Source organism: Mustela putorius, unplaced genomic scaffold (genome assembly GCF_011764305.1).
Source record: "Mustela putorius furo isolate JIRA1106 unplaced genomic scaffold, ASM1176430v1.1 tig00000551_pilon_pilon_pilon, whole genome shotgun sequence".
Classification (NCBI taxonomy): domain Eukaryota; kingdom Metazoa; phylum Chordata; class Mammalia; order Carnivora; family Mustelidae; genus Mustela; species Mustela putorius.
In genome coordinates this window covers 12,451,654-12,469,464 of record NW_025421412.1, presented here as the reverse complement: position 1 = coordinate 12,469,464, position 17,811 = coordinate 12,451,654, and the positions used below count along the sequence as shown (strand labels likewise).

General features: G+C 51.1%; 1 protein-coding gene across 5 annotated transcripts in view; it reads left to right on the top strand.

The window, feature by feature from the left end:
- Nucleotides 1-17,811, top strand: part of FARP1 (FERM, ARH/RhoGEF and pleckstrin domain protein 1) — a 270,933-nt gene that overhangs the window by 232,238 nt on the left and 20,884 nt on the right. For all 5 annotated transcript variants that reach the window (XM_045081388.1, XM_045081389.1, XM_045081387.1 and 2 more), the window contains exon 17: nucleotides 15,180-15,261. In XM_045081388.1, coding sequence (XP_044937323.1) covers nucleotides 15,180-15,261 — 82 coding nt within the window. The remainder of the gene's footprint in view (nucleotides 1-15,179; nucleotides 15,262-17,811) is intronic.

The window sequence follows — 17,811 nt, the reverse complement described above, 5'->3', positions numbered from 1 at the left end:
GCTCCTGGGAACGTGTGCACACACAGGTGCGCGAGGGGACGAGCGAGCCTGGTGTCCGAGTGTGAGTCTCTGCCCGCGGGGGGCTCTCGGTCTTGGGGGCAGGAGGCAGGCTTGGAAGAGGGGGAGGGCCAGGCCCCCTCATAGGTGAGTGGGCCATGTCCCTTGTGGGCACCCAGGCATCGTTGGCATGTTCTGCCTCGAACGACCTCTGGGCCCTTGGTGCCTACACAGCAGAGGCAGCCCGGGAATGAATGTATTTAAGAAAAGCGGAACGCGGGGAGGTTTATTAAGGAAGGAGCTCACACTGCGGTCCTGACCGACAGTCCACGGAGAAGCAGGCGGAGATGTATATGCATGCACGGGAACCCCCGGGCTGGCTGGTATAGATGGGGACGGCTGTGTCCTGACTTGGGTCCACACTCACGGGAACACCACCAGCTGTCTCCGTCCAGCTGCCTGCGGCCGTTGCGGAGCCCCAGGCCTCGGCTGTCAGGTGTGCAGTGTGGTCTCCGGCTCACAGGGCCATCCCTCAGACTAAAGGAGAGGGTACGTGGGAAGGGCTTCGAGTTCTACCCCATGCACGGGGACCGGGAGGGGGAGCTGATCATTTTTTTACATTAACTTTATTTTGAAATAGTTTTAGATTTCGAGAGAAGTTGCCACAAAAGAGTTTTCTGGGTTACCCTTCATGCCTGCCTTTCCGTCGACGTCAGTTGCTTCCGTCTGCCCGAGCTCAGTAACTCCCATAGCTGAGTTACCATCAGCCAAACTCCAGACTTTATTCAATGACGCTATTTTACGTTAAGATTTTATTTATTTATTTATTTATTTATTTATTTATTTATTTATTTAACAGAGACAGAGAGCACAAGTAGAGTGAGGGGCAGAGAGTAGGGAGCCCGATGTGGGGCTCCATCCCAGGACCCTGAGATCATGACCTGACCCAAAGGCAGTCACTTAACAGACGGAGCCCCCCAGACGCCCCCCAGTGATATTGTTTTAAATGACTGTTGTAATGGGGAAAAAAGATCCCAAGTTTACCGCGCACCTAAAATTCCCCCCAATTTGGTAGTGCACTGACAGCCACCAGGCTTTTCCTGCGCAGTTCTGTGTTAGCTTGTCCCTAAGGTTCCATCAGCCATGGGAGGCCTCAGGGCAGATGAATTACCAGGACACTTTCCAGCACAAGGAGGCTGAACCCCCTTGCTCAGTAAACACACCGTATCTAAATGCTACGTTCTCCTGACGTGATGCCCCCGAGGGGAGGAATCCTGGCCAAAGCCTAGGCTACTCTGTGTCTCCAGAAACAAGGAAACCAGTTTGGTGACTTGTGAAAACATCCAGAATGCTTTTCTTTTTTCAAAGTCAGAATGTTCTACTCGGCTGTTCAAAAGCGTTCAGAGACGGCCACTCACAACCTTTGGCTTTCAGAGCAGAGTTTCCCAAATTCGAGCCCAGAAATGCCTCGCAGGCACCTAGCACACATCGGCCAACTTGATCCCCAGAGATGGATGAAGACCCGGGGAGCTGGGGTCTGGGGGACAGTCCTGCAGGGGGGCACTTGGGATAGGCTGTGGGTGCACGTGGTTCTCCAGAGGGATCAGCTGCGTGTATTAGGAGAAACTTGGAGTAGATTCCCTTGGAAGGCGTGCAGGAGTCTAGCTAGGAGGGTGGAGAGACCAGAGATTGAGATGTCACAGAGCAGGCAAGTGGGCCTCGTGGGACCAAAGGTGAAAGGAAGGGAGAGGCCCCCTGGGAGGGATCCTGGCTCCCTGGGAGGATGCTCATGAATTTAAGAAATGGAAAGAAGAAAGGAAGGTGAGTTAGCTTTGGGGCACAGCAGTTCTGACGGGTCAACAGTGAAGTCCTACCAGCAGTTGGGAACGCAGGTCTCGGGCTTGGGAAGGAAATCGGGTGCAGGTCTGGATCGGGAAATTATCCACAAGAAGAATTCCATCTTGTAAGGAAGAATGGTGAGACAGAGGAGAGCCAGGGACAGGACTGTAATAAACAGCCCGTCTCTGGCAGCCTTCCATAAATGTGCCGCTTATGGCTGAGCCAGAGCCAGTGAAGGAACATAAAGAAGCCACCAGAGATTGGGGGGTCCCAGAGGAGAGCGTGTCTGGAGAGTGGCCGGGCGCACCGAGTGCGTTGCAGTAAGGGCAGGAGCAGGCTTGGACCCTAGGGAGTCGAGAGACAAGGAGGGGGTCCATTCAGAGCAGAAAGGAAGCCTCTCTGTCGGGTGGGGACCCTCCTGCAGACAGTGATCCACACGTGGAGCCGTGTTGTCTCACCAGGACGCTCCAGTGGCAGAAACGGAGTGGGGGTGACCAGGGGAGGGTCAGAGAATGGTTTAGAGCAATACCTTCCTCCAGAGTGGCACATCTTCACCGTGGCGTCCCGGTGGACAGTCAACAAACAAAAACAAATAAAAACTCATCATCCCAGCTCTTGGAAGCTGGGTATCGTTAAAAGAAGAGCCTAGGAATTCTTCAAGAAATTAAATACAGCATTACCACGTGACCCTGCAGGGCCACTCCTAGGCGGGTATTTGAAAGACTTGAGAGCACCCAGACCCCTCCTTCTGCCGCCACGTTCACAGCCTCATTATCACAGTGGCCAAAAGCTGCAGGAGCAGCCCAGGGCCCGCTGACAGGTGTGTGGCTAAACAGAATGTGGTACGTCGTCCAATGGGATATTGTCCTTAAAAAGGAAGGATGTTCGGACACTTGCTGCAGCACCGGGGACACGTAAAGACCGGCTAAGCGAGACACCAGCCGGACCAGACCCTGTATGATGCCACTTAGGAGAGACCCGGAGGAATCAGATGTCTAGAGACGAAGATAAGAGGGTGGTTACTGAGGTCCGGGGTGAGGGCAGCAGGCGCCTGCGTTTCACCGCGGAGCCGGAGTTCCCGCTGACCGCGATGAAACGTGGGGGTGGACGGCACTTGCCCAGCGCGGGGGACGTCCTTAGAGCCACCAAACCGCTAGTACACCTAGGAAATGGTGAAGACGGCAAACTGCCTGCGTGAACCTTTTTTTTTTTTTTTTTAAGATTTTATTTATTTATTTGACAGACGGAGATCACAAGTAGGCAGAGAAGCAGACAGAGAGAGAGGAGGAAGCAGGCTCCCTGCTGAGCAGAGAGCCCGATACGGGGCTCGATCCCAGAACACTGGGATCATGACCTGAGCCAAAAGCAGAGGCTTGAACCCACTGAGTCACCCAGGTGCCCCATGTATGTACCTTTTACCGCCAGATTTTTAAAAAGAGAAAAAAAAAAATCCTAAGTCGTCCAGTGCAGGCTAGGAGTAGAAGCTTCGAAACAGTGTCTTGGCCACGAGGGATGGAGCCCGTATTGTCACCCTGTGGGCTGCCCTGGCGCATCCCTGAGTCACGCAGTTTGAACCAGGCAGCGGCAGGTGAGCACAGGAAGTGGGTGTGGGTGCCGCTTGGGTTACCTTCGATCTGAGCCTGAGCCCGAGCATCCGCAGCCGGCTGCAGGGGGCTAAACTGCCCGGAGGATGTCCCTTTAGAGCCGAGATCGTGGGGCGCCTGGGTGGCTCTGCCAGCTGGGCGTGTGCCTTCGGCTTAGGTCGTGATTCCAGGTTCCCAGGATCGAGTCCCACATCGGACTCCCTGCTCAGCGGGGAGTCTGCTTCTCCCTCTCCCTCTGCCTGCTGCTTCTCTCTGCTTATGCTCACCCTATCTCTCTCTCCGACAAATAGCATTTTTATTAAAATAAAGCTGAAATCGTATTTGAGCCGAATGCTGAGTGCTTCCACATTGAGAACGCAGCCAAGGGCACGGTGCAGTCTCCACCTTTCCAGCTGCCTTTCCAGCACCTTCCTCATTCCTGGAGGCTCTTCCGTCTCCCAGTATTGCTTCCCTGCATTGCCCCACTGCTCTGTGTGGTCTGCGGGGCTTGATCCTCAACCCCTGGGAAGTGACAGCAGACTTCTCAGCTTTGTAACTGTCCCAGAAGGGGTGAGGTGGGCGATCGTGCCAGCCGGTCAGACGCCACACTCTTCCCATGGCGGGGGGGACACCTGCTGTGTGTGGTACAGCGTGTCGCTTCTCCGTCCGGTGTGTGAACTTGGGACTGTGTTGGGAGATGCTCAAAAGGATGTCCAGAGGCTGGACAGCCCCTGTTCCTGAGCTCACCACACACCTGAGCTCCCTGTAAACAGGGCGGGCAGGGACACCGTCTTGCCGGGGTGGTGACGGGGCTTCCTGCCTTCCTCCCTCCGCTCCTCAGAAAGGTCGCTCTCCCTGGAGCCAGAGTGGTGTCCCCCAGTATCCTGTCCTCGGGGGCTGGATGCAGGTGTTCGAACTGGGCCTGAGCACATGCCACGTTCCGTACGTGTGTGTACACGGACGTCCCCCTCCACACCCACCCTCCTCTCCCCTGCGAGAGTCGGCCTCTCCATGCCTCATCCCTGTACTGTCAGAGGCTACTGGTCGCTGCCCGCGGAAAGGCCAGCTTCGCCCATGCAATTTTTGTTTAAGATTTTTTTTTAATTTTTTTGACAAGAGAGTGAGACAGCTAGAGAGGGAACACAAGCCGGGGGAGTGGGAGAGGGAGAAGCAGGCTTCCCACCAGGCAGGGAGCCCGACACGGCCCGACAGGGATCCCAGGACCCTGGGATCACGACCCGAGCTGAAGGCAGACACTTAACAACCGAGCCACCCCAGGCACCCCTCGCCCATGCAATTTACAGGACTCCCGAGCTTTGGTTCCCCCCAGAGTAGACCTCTGTAGGGTCTACTGTCACGTGGACATAAGGAAAGGATCTGATTTCTAGATTGTTTCCCAACATCAAAATACTTGTAAAGGTTGACTGCAGATGACGCCTATAATTATTTCATGGAATAATAATTACCGTCCTACAAACTTTATTCACGGTTGCCTAATCCTTTCCAGACACGGTCGGTCCCATGTGGAGGTCTGCGGGATGTTTACTAGGGACAATGAAAACTGTTACCCTTCGTTTAGAGTAAAATTAGCTGCAGTGCCTTTTCGTGGAACATTCTCGTGTGATGTAGCCCACGGCCTCATGGGCTGTCAGTGCTCCCAGCAGGGGCGAATCAGGTTGTGAGCAGGAAGTCTGGGTTACAACCCCATGAGTCAGGAATCCTGAGGCAGGCTTTGTTCCAGCAAAGTCCGCTCATGGCATTGATTTTTCTACCTGTGACACAGCCCATGCAGAGGCCTCTGTCCTCCGCATCTTCCGTCTCCGAGGTTCCAAGACTGTAACTAGGCTCCTTACATCACCGACCCGTCCCCACCCGGCATCTCGGTCCCTTACACACATGCCTGGGCACACGGCCAGTCATTCCTGTGCCACTTTGTCTAGCCTGGAACTTGAGAGTGATCACGGCCTCGTCAGATGAATGATTTCTTGTTTGCCAATGGCTTCACCCATTTTTGTTGTGGATTTTTTTTTTTTTTTAAGATTTTATTTATTTGAGAGTGAGAGAGATTGAGAGAATGACTGGCATAGCAGAGGCAGTTTTCAAATCTTTTTGTGCCTCATCTTCCTCAAACACTTGAACGGTTTGCAATTGGAAGACAATATAAAAAAAGGACAAAGGCAGGCTATGAAGCTGCATTGTCCGTTGTCCAGTGTGACAGCGGCTCGCCCCGTACAGTGATCTAAATTTAAAATTTACAGTAAATTAAAAATCGTTTTCTCAGTATCACTGGCCACGTTTCAAGAGTTCATTAGCCACATGTGGCTACTGTGTTTCATAGAAGATATAAAACACATTTTAGGGGCACCTGAGTGGCTCAGTCAGTTGAGCATCTTATTCTTTTTTTTCTTTTTTAAAATGTTTTATTTATTTATTTGTCAGAGAGAGAGCGCACAAGCAGGGAGAGAAGCAAGCTGAGGGAGAAGCAGGCTTCTTGCTGAGCAGGGAGCCCGATGTGGGGCTCAATCTCAGGACCCTGGGATCATGACCTGAGCCGAAGGTAGACACTTAATGACTGAGCACCCCGCAAGGAATCCCAAGCATCTTATTGTTGATTTTGGCTCAGGTCATGACTTCAGAGCCATGGGATCAAACCCCGCAGCAGGTTTCATGCTCAGCATAAAGTCCGCTTGAGATCCGCGCCCTCTCCCTCTGCCCCTCCCGCTGCTGTCACGCGCTCTCTCTCTCTCTCTGTCTCAATAAAATCTTTAAAAAAATATTTTTGCATCATCACAAAAAAAGATTGGACAATATTGGGCTGAAAAATGAGTAAGAAATAGTACTTGTTACTACAACAAACCCAGGGCCTGGGACACAAGAATTGCTCAAAATACCTGCTGAATGCATGAAAATGTCTTGATTTTGTCCAGGGTAAGGACTGATCTTTCATAAAGCAGAGGGAGGCCTAGCAAGTGAGGAAGGCCAGTGCCTTTATAAAGTCTCATTCACATGCAGAGTTCGTGGCATCAAACTCTTCAGGTACCTTGTACCACTGAAAACTGGCATCAGTGATAAAAATTTAAACGCCCACCCAGCTTTTCCCCTTTGATCTTCAAAAACAGGTTGGCAGACTATGACCCATGGCCAGATCTCTTCTGCTGCCTGTTCTTGTTAATAAAGTTTTATTGGAACTTAGCCATGCCCATTCTTTTACCCATTGTCTGTGGCCTCTTTTCCCAGTTAAAGACTCATGACACAGACTGTACGGGCCACGGAGCCTAAGATACTTACTGTCTGACCCTCTACCGAAGAAGCCTGTCGCCCATGTTGAAAACGCTTCCCCAAGTGTAGCTGTTATTCCTGTTGTATGTTTGGGAAAAATGAGGCTTAGAGAGGTACACAGCCTGTAAGTGACAGACGCACAACTTGAACTTGGGTGTGATCTGGCCTGCGGCTTGTGCCTCTGCAGCTGTGCTGATAAAGCACAAGACTTTCCACCTGGAAAGGAGCTAGGTGTGAATCCACCATGGATGGTTCATGCTTCAGTGTGTGGGGTGCCCTGGGCCACTCAACGGGAACCCACCAGAGCCCCATCCAGCACCTGTTGTCCCCAACTCTTGCATCCATCCTTCTGTTCCTGGCTTCGGGAGGTCAGCTCTGCTCCCCGAGAGCCCCTTCTCCTCTGCCTACCCCCCTGGGATATGTGTCTTCTCGAAAGTGGCAGGAAGTATGTGGCATCTGGTTGACCCTGGCCCCCTGGTGCCTTTGTCTGCAGTAGGATCCCCATTAGATCTCAAATCTGCAAAAATGGATTTCAATTTTTTTCTAATCTACCAAGAGACTTGCTAAGGGTGACATGGCCACTGTGGGCATGGTGATACCAGAGGTGATCCTGTAGAAGTTAGCCTTGCCACATGTCCTCAGAGCCTCTCTGGCCACGCCCAAGGGATCACAGTAGAAACAAGAGCACTGGTAAGACCTACCGGGCGTGCTTCTGAGCCTTACCCGCCGTGTTTCAGCTGCGCGACGCGAAGAGGCAGGTTGGGACGAGGGGACCCGAGCCTCGGTCAGCAGGAGGAAGAGCCCGGCCGGCTTGCAGAGTTATTGCTGGACTTGACCCAGGCAGCGTGGCTTCCAAGTCCTACCCTCCCCATCTTGCTGAACTGCTGCTTGACCTTCCCACTTGACCTGCTGACCCAGCCTTCTGCCCTCTCTCTCTAGAATTTGAATCTAGAATCTGAATCAGGCCAGAGGTGCGAGGAACCGAGAGCAGAGGGCATGGTCTCTTGGCCTCTGCTTGGCTCTGGTTTAGGTCACCAGAGATGTCAAGGCCATTACAGTCTGAGACAAGGCTCTGGCTAAGTGTTAGGAACACTTTTATTTTATCCCTTTGATTTAAAAAGTGTAAGCCGCTTGCCGATGTCTTTGGTGAGTTTTGGCCAACGTGAATCCAATGTTTCCTGTGTTCCTGTTAAACACCGTTCGTGTACCGTGTCATTTCATCTTCACAAGAACATCACCAGGTTGATACTGTTCTTTCCTTATCTCACAGGTCAGGAAATGAGGCCCAGAGAGGGTGAGCTACTTGGTAGATGTCACACAGCTAGCTAAGGGCACAGCTGGTTTTGGAAACCAGTCTGTCTGACTGACATTATGCCTTCAGCATCAGCAGCTTTAGGCCTAACATTTAGAAGGAGAGAACTCCAAGGAAGCAGGTTGATTGTTGTAACATGAGAACAGCTTCTGGATCCCAGGAAACCCCAGCCCTGCCCGCTGCCCGTTACCCTGTGCTACCCACACTGCTCAGGCCTTTCCTGGCCACACGCATGCATGCTCGCGCACAAATGTGTGGACGGGGCGAGGATATTTCGCTTCCCTTTTCCTTCCCAGTCACACACGGGGGCTTTGGTGGCGGAGGCCATCTCCCCACCTCAGGGCCTCGAGCCGTGTGCACGTGAATCCCTCTGTCAGCTGACTGCACCAGGATCAGCTTTCGTGGATTCAACAAACACAGACTGCATCCCTGCCACAGCTCGGTCCCTCTTCTTGGTGTTCGGCCAACAAAACATGGTGCATTCCCCTTTCTTCATTCTGGTTTCACCTTCACTCTGCTCTCTGGAGGAGGCAGCCAGACCAGGAGGCAGCCTGATAAGATATGAAAAGGGGAAATGGACATCTGGGGGGAGAGCAAGAGCTCCTGCTCCATTTTCTACTTGGGCCAAGCCCAGAGATGCACAGGCATCTGACCCTTTTCCCAGAATAGAAGTCTCCGTCCATATTCTGGAGCTGTGAAATACCATGACGGCTTTAAGACGGGCAACATGTGTACCATAAAGCACCTCGCATTTCTTGCAACATCTTTCCAAACATTTTCCCTTAGATTGTCTCGTTGGACCATCGAAACAATCCTGTGGAATTAGGCCGGCCTTCCCCTCCCTGTGGATAATGAGGCTTTGAGAGTTGGTTGGGATACAACTAGCTAGGACGGCACCTCACTTCTTGATTTCGCTGGAGCCCATGAGCCTGGGGCAGGAGAGGTAGCTACAGGCCTCGTCCCTGTTCTCTCCAGAGCGATGTTCTCGGGTGGGACTTCTGGCAGTGATAGATTTGTGCTGTGTCTGCAATGCTCGGTCGCGGCCACTAGACCCATGTGGCTACAGACCATGTCAAATAGGCTAGTGTGGCTGATTTCATGGTTAGTAGAGGTGAGATTTAAACAGCCACGTGCAGATACTGTCCAGGGCAGCACAGTTCTCGAAGCTTTGAAGGGGAGGGAGCTCGGGAGTGGGAGACAGAATACCTCGTCGGTTCCCATCGTGACCCAACGTCCACTTGCCTGGAAATCAGAATCTCTGAGGTTAGCTGTCAAAAAGCAAGACTCCGGGTGCTTCTCTGAGCCCTGCACTCCCCGCTTCACCCACACTGGGGCTACTTCTTCCATGTAAGAGCTTTTATTCGAAGATTTTTCTTTGGTTGGAAGAATAAGATGATGCAGAAAGGGTTTCAAGTCATTGTTAGAGTAAACGGCAGTGAAACTCCTGGGAGACAAGGCAATGTGGTCTACCTAGAAAACCGCTTGGAAGCTTAAACAGTGGAAGAAAAATGAGAAAAATTAGCCTAAACAATGGGAAAAAAAATCTGTGTGGGGGGTTTACCCATACACTGTGCTGGGGGATCGCTTGTATGCTTATTTATATAAGTTTAAATTTTTATGCTTGTTTCAAAGCCAAGACGGACACATAGAGGACCCTGGGATTTCATTATATTCTCTCCCAGCTGGCTTTCCAGTGTCTGCTGGGCTTCTGGGGGTGGTGGTCATTGTCTCCTTTTAACACATGCGTAAAAGGACATGTTCCCCGTCCTCTGTGGGAGCTAGTTTTCCTTGGAGTTTCTGCCTTGTCCTGGTTGTAGAGCCTACTGTGCTCTGAGAACAAGCTGCTTTCCTAGGAAAATGAAAACAATTTTTCCAATTGCCTGAACCGCAGGTGGGTTTCTGCTGGACAGCACTTGAGAGAGAGCCCCCTCCAGGTGGCAGATGAGCCTAAGACCCCTTTTTCGTCCTGTCGCATTTTCACAGGTGGCTCATTGACAGGACTGCACCCCGGTAATGGCATCAGATCTCACGTGGGTGCTGTCAAGCCTGCCTGTGGGTGGGTGTGGTTGTAACTCTGGCTCCTCTTATTAAATGGAACTTGGTATTGAATCCCAGAAGGAAAGCCAGAGCCTTAAGTGTCCTGGGGTTATCATGCACGGGCATGGCCTCTGCCGGAGCACGGGCTGTCTGCCTTCTGATGGCGCTGGCCCAGGGACTGGGTCCCTTACCTGTGGGCGCCCAAAGACAATCCCAAGGGCTCCAAGCCCAGTGAGGACGCCTCTTGCACGAACATCTTTCCCACAGCTTGGGATGCGAACTAAAATGCAAAGTAACTGGATTTTCCTCTCCAGGGATCTTCAAGGATATTAAAATCCATCGAAGAATATTGAAATCTACATAGATTACATGTGGCTAATATATTTATAGATGTTCCGTGTATTACATATAAATATATATAAAGAAGTGTTGGGTCTAGAATATAAATCTAACTGATTACTCTGGCTAAATTGTTTGCTTTTGAATTCAGCCAACCTCCCTCACTCACACATTAATGGGAGATTTATCTTTATTCATTTACTTATTTATACACTGTCTTTCTACTTAGATATAGACAAATATGTGTCATTACAGACTTTTTTCATTGTAAAGTCCTGGAAACCCCAGGGACTAGCAAGAGCTAAGGATATGATGTTTGATTTGCAAATGTGGCCTAAAAATGGGGGCTCATAAGGTTCAGTGCATCTTCCAGGGGAGGGGGCGTCCAGACCCAGAGTCCAGTGGGCCTGCCGCGCCCCAGCTCGGAGGTGCTTGGAGCTTTGTGCTTCAGTCTGAGATGATGCCTCGTTTGTTGTGAGAAGGGGAGGTCCGAGTGCTTACTGAACACGTCCGGACTGTAGGAGACTACCTGGACAGCCCAGTGGGGTTGGTCACTACCTGCGTTCGCAGTAAAGTCTTCTCTGACGCTTGATGGAAGCCAGACGTGACATCAGCCATACATGACGTCCCGCTCTCGGGATAGCACAGCCTGTGGGGGGTTGTGTCACTGACGAGGTTGTGGACATGCTGTTCACGGTTTTAGGGTTCCACGTAGAGTTTTGGTTGACCCTGGGGTTGGGGTGTGCCGGGGGGAGCACATTGTGATTTCTCCCATCGGGGTTGCCCATCTGCTCCTGCTGCCAGTGTTGTGTTTCCTGGGGGGTCAGAGTCAAAGCCTTCGGGTGCAGGGGCTCCCTCTGTGCCCTGTAGACGGCCTCACTCTCGGCCCTCCCCCAGGGAACTGGTCCTTCCTTCCTCTTCTTGCTCTGCCTGCTGCTGAGTTAGTGAGCAGCTCACGTAGTGGTGAATGAAGTGTGTACAGAGTCAGGAAGACTTGGAGATTCGTGTGTGTGTGTGTGTGTGTGTGTGTGTGCCAGCATGTGCCTTCAGCCCTGTGCTGAGCCCGTGTGTCCTTGCTCCAGGGTGTACGTGCACGGGTCAGAATCGAGCACCCAGGAGGCACCCAAGTACATGGGTTTCCAAAGTGAAATTGTCAAAGGAATTTTCGGCTTTGTTGCGGCGCGGTAATTACACAGGCAGCAAATATGTGGCCCCGTCTTCCAAACAAGGACCCTTTTCTTGGGAGGTTAACATCCGGAGGATGTTCTGGAAGAGTTATAATTACTTTTTTCATGTTCTTCATAATGAAATGACCTTTTAGTTCTTCGTAATAAAGCAGATGCTTTGAACGTGCAGATCGGGGGGCAGGAAATAAAAACAAGACAGTGTTTTTAGAGGCGGCAGCAGGAGTTTCGGGTTCTGTCCTGTTCCCGTGGAAGGCCTTCCACATTCTGGAACCACAGCAGGGCTGGGACCGGCCCTGTGTGCTGCAGAGGGGAAGGTACCGAGGGCGGGCAGAGCTGCCTGAATGGTTGGGATGACTTCCGGGGCCGCAGCCTGCTTTCCGCACACCCGCTAGAGCTGGCCCCTTTTGAATACATCCACCTCACTGTCTACCCCCCCCCCACCTCACCCCCCACAGGGGCACAGGGCAGTGGTGATAGGAAACTAGAGCTGTTTCTTTTTTTTTTTTTTAAAGATTTTATTTATTTATTTATTTATTTGACAGAGATCACAAGTAGACAGAGAGGCAGGCAGAGAGAGGGAAGCAGGCTCCCCGCCGAGCAGAGAGCCCGGTGCAGGACTCGATCCCAGGACCCCGAGATCATGACTGGAGCCGAAGGCAGCGGCCCAACCCACTCAGCCACCCAGGCGCCCTTGGAGCTGTTTCTAAAACAAGAGTAAAGATGCCACAGACAGAAACGGGGCTCTGCTAGCAAGCCAATGCAGGAAAATGTCCCTTTGACTTTGAGGCTTTAACAGGAGTACATTTTCTTTTAAGAAATAGTTGGCAGAAGAAGAAAGAAAGTGAAGTCAGTGATGTTTGATTTCCATGCTGGGCTTTGCCCCTCCCTCAGCGTACGCTTTCCAGCTCTGGATTCTCCCCTGGGCTAGGGTGTTATCTGTGAGAAAGAGGAAATTGCTTGTTAGGAATATTAAGGAAGCCACAAGACCCTCTCCCCCCATTTCTCCCCTTGCCCCCCCCAATCCAGAGGACTCTCACTAAAATATCTAAATCATGTCCTTCGAACTAAATAAAGACCTTCCTGAGTTGCGCTGTCAATGGCATGCCCATTTGAAAGGTTTGGGGTCACTTACATAAGTTCCGAGTAGTATCGACGTACCCGCAAATCAAGTTGCAGCGCGTCTTCCCTCCTCTTATTAATGTGTGGCATTTTGTCAAAATCAGTACATCGTGGCTCAGGAGCTGGGTCTTGCTTTTTTTGTTCAGGTGTTGGGGGGAGCAGTGGGGGAAGGAAAGGAGAACTTTCCGGCTCCTCAGGGAGCTTCATGGGATGGCGAAGGTGCAGGAGACCGGTGTTCCCAGGAGGCAGAAAGCCTCCATTTCAGGCCAGAGCTCCTTTCTGCGCCCAAGCGTATGAGAAGAGCAGCCAGCAAACTCGCAGCTAAAAGCAGGCACACGTTAGGACCGACAGAATGGCCAAGTGATCTGCTTCTCTGTAGAGACTGGATTAATAACCGTTTGCTGGAAATCCAGAGATGTCGCGATCCTGCAGCTGATGGAGACTACAAGGCAGTGATTAGCCTGGTCTCAGTCCGTTGCTTGAACTTCCCCCAGGGGCCCCATTTTGGAGGGAATCTCATCCAGTGGGTGAGGATACGAGAGACAGACAAGGGAGGATACTGGAGCTCCTGCCGTGGCATTTGAGCATGGGGCAGAACAACTGTGTGATGGGGAGAGAATCCATATTGAACTGGAAGAGAAGTGAGTAAGTAAGGCACTCTGCCAACCATGGTTGTTTTGGCAGCTAAGAGGAAGGGGAAGGTTTGGGGATACTGTGTCGGGGGTGGAGGAAGAAGGAATGGATTGAAGAAAGCGTCCAGAAGCCATGAGGACCCAAGCTGGCGGCATCATGGACGCTCTCTGTCCCTTTTCCCAGGGAAGCTTTCCCCTGCGGGTCTGTAGGCTCCGCCCCCATGTGATGTCATCGACCACCAGGGGAGGGGCGTCTGCAGGCTCCACCTCCTGTGTGATGTCATCCACACAGCATGTGCTTAAAACCCAGGGAGTTCAGGGGCTGGGTGAGGAGCCAGCCCCTGGACTGGCTTCCTTACATGCCTGCATTCTTCCCGCCTTCCTCTGCCCATCCTGATAACTGTTCCAGAAGGCTCCCAGGCTCAGCGCTGCTTTAGCTGGGAAGGGAGGTCACTCTCCTAGTGTTGGAGGCATAGAGCGATGGCATCCCTGGGGTTGAATCACGGCCCGTCCTGACTTGGGTTCAGGGTTTTATGCCCCTTGGAGCACCTCTCACTTCTGACTCAAGGTGCCATGCCCGGATTTTTACCTTTTTTCTTTCCCTCACTCATCCCCTTCACTGAAGTTGGCTTCTAGCTTTCCTGAACAGTTGGTTTCAAGATAATAGCCAGATTCATTGTTGTAAAAGGTGTTTTAATTGTCTCTGGAATATTCTTTTCTCAAGAGTGCTTCAATTCACACATACCACTGGCGCCGTGCTTAGAGGGGCATAACCTGGACCCCCTTGGCTCAAGTTCAGGCTTGAGCCTGACATTAGGCAAGCCACGTGTTTCTTTTGCCTCGGTTTCTAAAGCTGCTTAAGAGTGGTTCCAGAGGGGGGCGCCTGGGTGGCTCAGTGGGTTAAGCCTCTGCCTTCGGCTCAGGTCATGATCTCAGGGTCCTGGGATCGAGCCCCGCATCAGGCTCTCTGCTCAGCGGGGAGCCTGCTTCCTCCTTTCTCTCTCTCTGCCTCTCTACGTACTTGCACTCTCTCTCACAAATAAATAAATAAAATAAAATAAATAAAATCTTTAAAAAAAAAAAAAGTGGTCCAGAGGGCACTTGCCTCATGAGTCAACACGAGGGGTCAGTGAATTCGTGCTTGTACTGTGTTCAGCATGGCAGACCGTGCTCAGTACCTACCTGCGATTTTTGATATTCTTCTCCTCTGGTGTGTAAGCCCCTGGCTTATCAACACTGGCTGCAGCCCAAAGCCTTAAGAAATGTAAATAAAATACACCAAAACTCTGCTGAAGGTGCCCACATCTTTGTCAGCGATCACCCAGCAGGTCGGGATGGGGGAAGTCTGGACCTTCCCCTATACCTAGGACCCCTTGTCCTGCCTGCTTCTGCACCCGTTCCCACCTCCTCACGCATGGGTCTCTTGTACCCCCTCAGTCCTGTTTTTCCCCTCCTGAGGGCTTTGCACACAACTCTGTCTGCTCTAGGCTGAGGGTTCTCAGGGGCAGAAACCTGGTCTGTTTGTGCTCTCCATGCTGTTCAAGTGATGCCAGAATCACCCAAGTGTGGATGGGGAGAAACTCTAAAATAAGACCAAATTAAAATGATGACAAAATAGTTCTCCCCCATCTTTTAACAAAGAACAAGTCGACTTCTTTGTGTCTGCAGAATGACTGGGAAATTTCCAGGTCTCCTTCCGGCGCTAATACTCAGTGATACCCAGAGAAGGGGGAGGTACTGGAAGGGGAGTCGGGAAGGTCGCTATTTAGGTAGGATCCTGGGGCTGGGACTCGTTCAGGGAGCTTTTCCACTGCTAACGCTTTCGTTTCCCACCACCTTTTGCCTTTGTTCTCAGGGAAGGCCGCTCAAATGCCCACATCAGAGGAGATTACCAAAGAATCGGAGACGTCCTGCTGAAGAACATTCAGGGCATGAAGGTGAGCGGCTTTGGGATTGGGGTGGAACACGTTTCCTGGGCACAGTAATGGCGGGGCTGTCAGACGCCTGGGCTCTCACCGCTGTCTGTAAGCGCACAGGACTGGATTTGACCTTCTAGGGATGATACAGCTCCGCGTAAACCCCTCTGTCTTGCCAGATCATTCTATTTGGAAGCATAAAGGAAAAGGAAGTCACCTGGTGGGGGTGGGGGACACTTTTGGTCCTTTCTCCTCTTCAAAAACTCTGTGTGATCAAAACAATGGGTATTTTCTGTGAATAAATCATTCAGAACCCATTTTTAAAAATTAGGTAGACAAGACGTTTGGTTGACAGAACGTTTCGCTTTTCATCCGTTGTTTTTGGTGTCGTCTACGTGTGGCAGAAACACCGGTTTCAGAACCACGTAGGAATTCTTTCCATCCTATGACTTCTTAAGTCTTGGTGCCAGGCCGAGAGCTCTAACCTGCTTGCTGGTTACGAAGAATGGAAGTACAAAGAGTCGGTCCCCCCCCGAGCCAGGCTTCCACTCATTTTTGAAATCTACTTCCTCTCTTATATATGGAATTTTCATTTTTACATTTTCACTTTAACCTGTTCATCCCTTTAATATAGAATGTTTTGATTCATACAGCTTACCTTTTGAATACAGATACATCTGTGTGCATTTTACTTTTTTTATTTGTTATTTTTATTTTTTTAAAGATTTTATTTATCTATTTGACAGAGATCACAAATAGGCAGAGAGGCAGGCAGGGGTTGGGGGAGGAAGCAGGCTCCTTGCTGAGCAGAGAGCCCGATGCGGGGCTCGATCCCAGGACCCTGGGACCATGACCTGACCATGACCATGACCGAAGGCAGAGGCTTTAAGCCACTGAGCCACCCAGGTGCCCCTCTGTTTGCATTTTAAAGCGATCTTCCTACATCTTGACTGCCCGAAGCCTATCTAAGAGCCTTAACTAATAACTGAGGGCAGGCTGCTCATACCGACACCATTTCCCGCCGGCCATCTGTCTGTCTAGCACTAGCCAACATCTAAGACATGCGTACAGTGAAAGTTACCACTAGAGTTTGAATTAATTCCCGAGAATCTTGCTAAGTTGTTGAGTGCTTCACTTTTCCCCCCTTAGAATGATCTTTCTCATGAGGGAGGATGGTGGGGCGGTGGGGGGCAGATGGGGGAACACAGGAAAGAAAGGCTACTCTCGAAGTTTCCTATTTCTCTGAAAGATCAAGATCTTATTTTGTAGGCCTTGTGCTCACTTTTTCTCTGTTCAAAAAGCAACACTCCCCTCTGGGCAAGATGAGAGAGGGAGGCGCTGGAAGCTAGTGGGATGGCAGAATCCTATGCAATAGATGCAAAGAACTATCTCAGAGGTTCTAGGGCTGTGGTATTTGTAATGCCGTAAGTCAGGCTTTTGTACAAAACTCCCATGTAACTAACAGACATCTTTGAACTTTCTGTCGTATTTTTTATTAATATGTTTTCCTTTTTTTTTTTTTTAAGATTTTATGTATTTGACAGACAGAGATCACAAGTAGGCAGAGAGGCAGGCGGAGAGAGAGGGGGAAGCAGGCTCCCTGCTGAGCAGAGCCTGATGCGGGGCTCGAACCCAGGACCCTGAGATCATGACCTGAGCTGAAGGCAGAGGCTTTAACCCACTGAGCCACCCAGGCACCCCGTAATCTATTTTACTTTTTTAAAGCAATTTTTGAAGTTTACAGAAAAATCGAGCAGAGAGCTCCCCTATTCCTGCCCACTGACGCGCACGCTCACACACCATGACCCCTATGCTAACGTCTCTGGTGTATTTGTTAAAACTGATGGACATTTTTATTCACAAAATCCAGTTTACATGAGGCTTCACTCTTGGGAGTGGTACGTCCTGTGGGGTTTTGCCAAGTGCAGAACGTCGTGTACCTGCTGTGACAAGAGGACACAGGACAGCATCGCTGCCCGAAAAACCCTCCCTGCTCTGCTTGTTCATCCCTCCCCTCCCCCAGGCCCTGGCAACCACTGACTTTCTCCTGCCTCCATAGTTCTGCCTCTTCCAGAAAGTCCTAGAGTCAGAATCACACAGAGCGCAGCCTCTCCAAGCTTCTTCGCTTGTTTAAGATCTTTTTCTTCCTCACACACAATATGCGTTCATCACTGTCATACTTTTCCAGTTCTTTTCCTCACAGGAAGCTCCTTTTCCCACGTTTTGCCTGTCTTCTTGGCCCAGTCGGGTTTTCCCCTTTTGCTCCTCGTGCTCCCTTCCCGTGGCATTGAACCCTGGAACAACACCGGTTTGGAGGGCACGGGTCCACTTACGGGCAGCATTTTTTCCATCAACCCAATAGGGTCCCCTAAATGTGTGTCGTGCTCCCTGTGATGGTAAATATAACACCGTGGGATCATCAGCTCTTTGTGTTGACCGGAAGGCTCCTCGACAGCAGGCGGCTATTATTAATAGTTGAGTTTTAGGGGGACTAAAAGTTAAATGCTCTGAACCCCGACATTATTCAAGGACCCGCTGTATGATCCTGCCCAGGGAGGGCTCCCCCAGCAC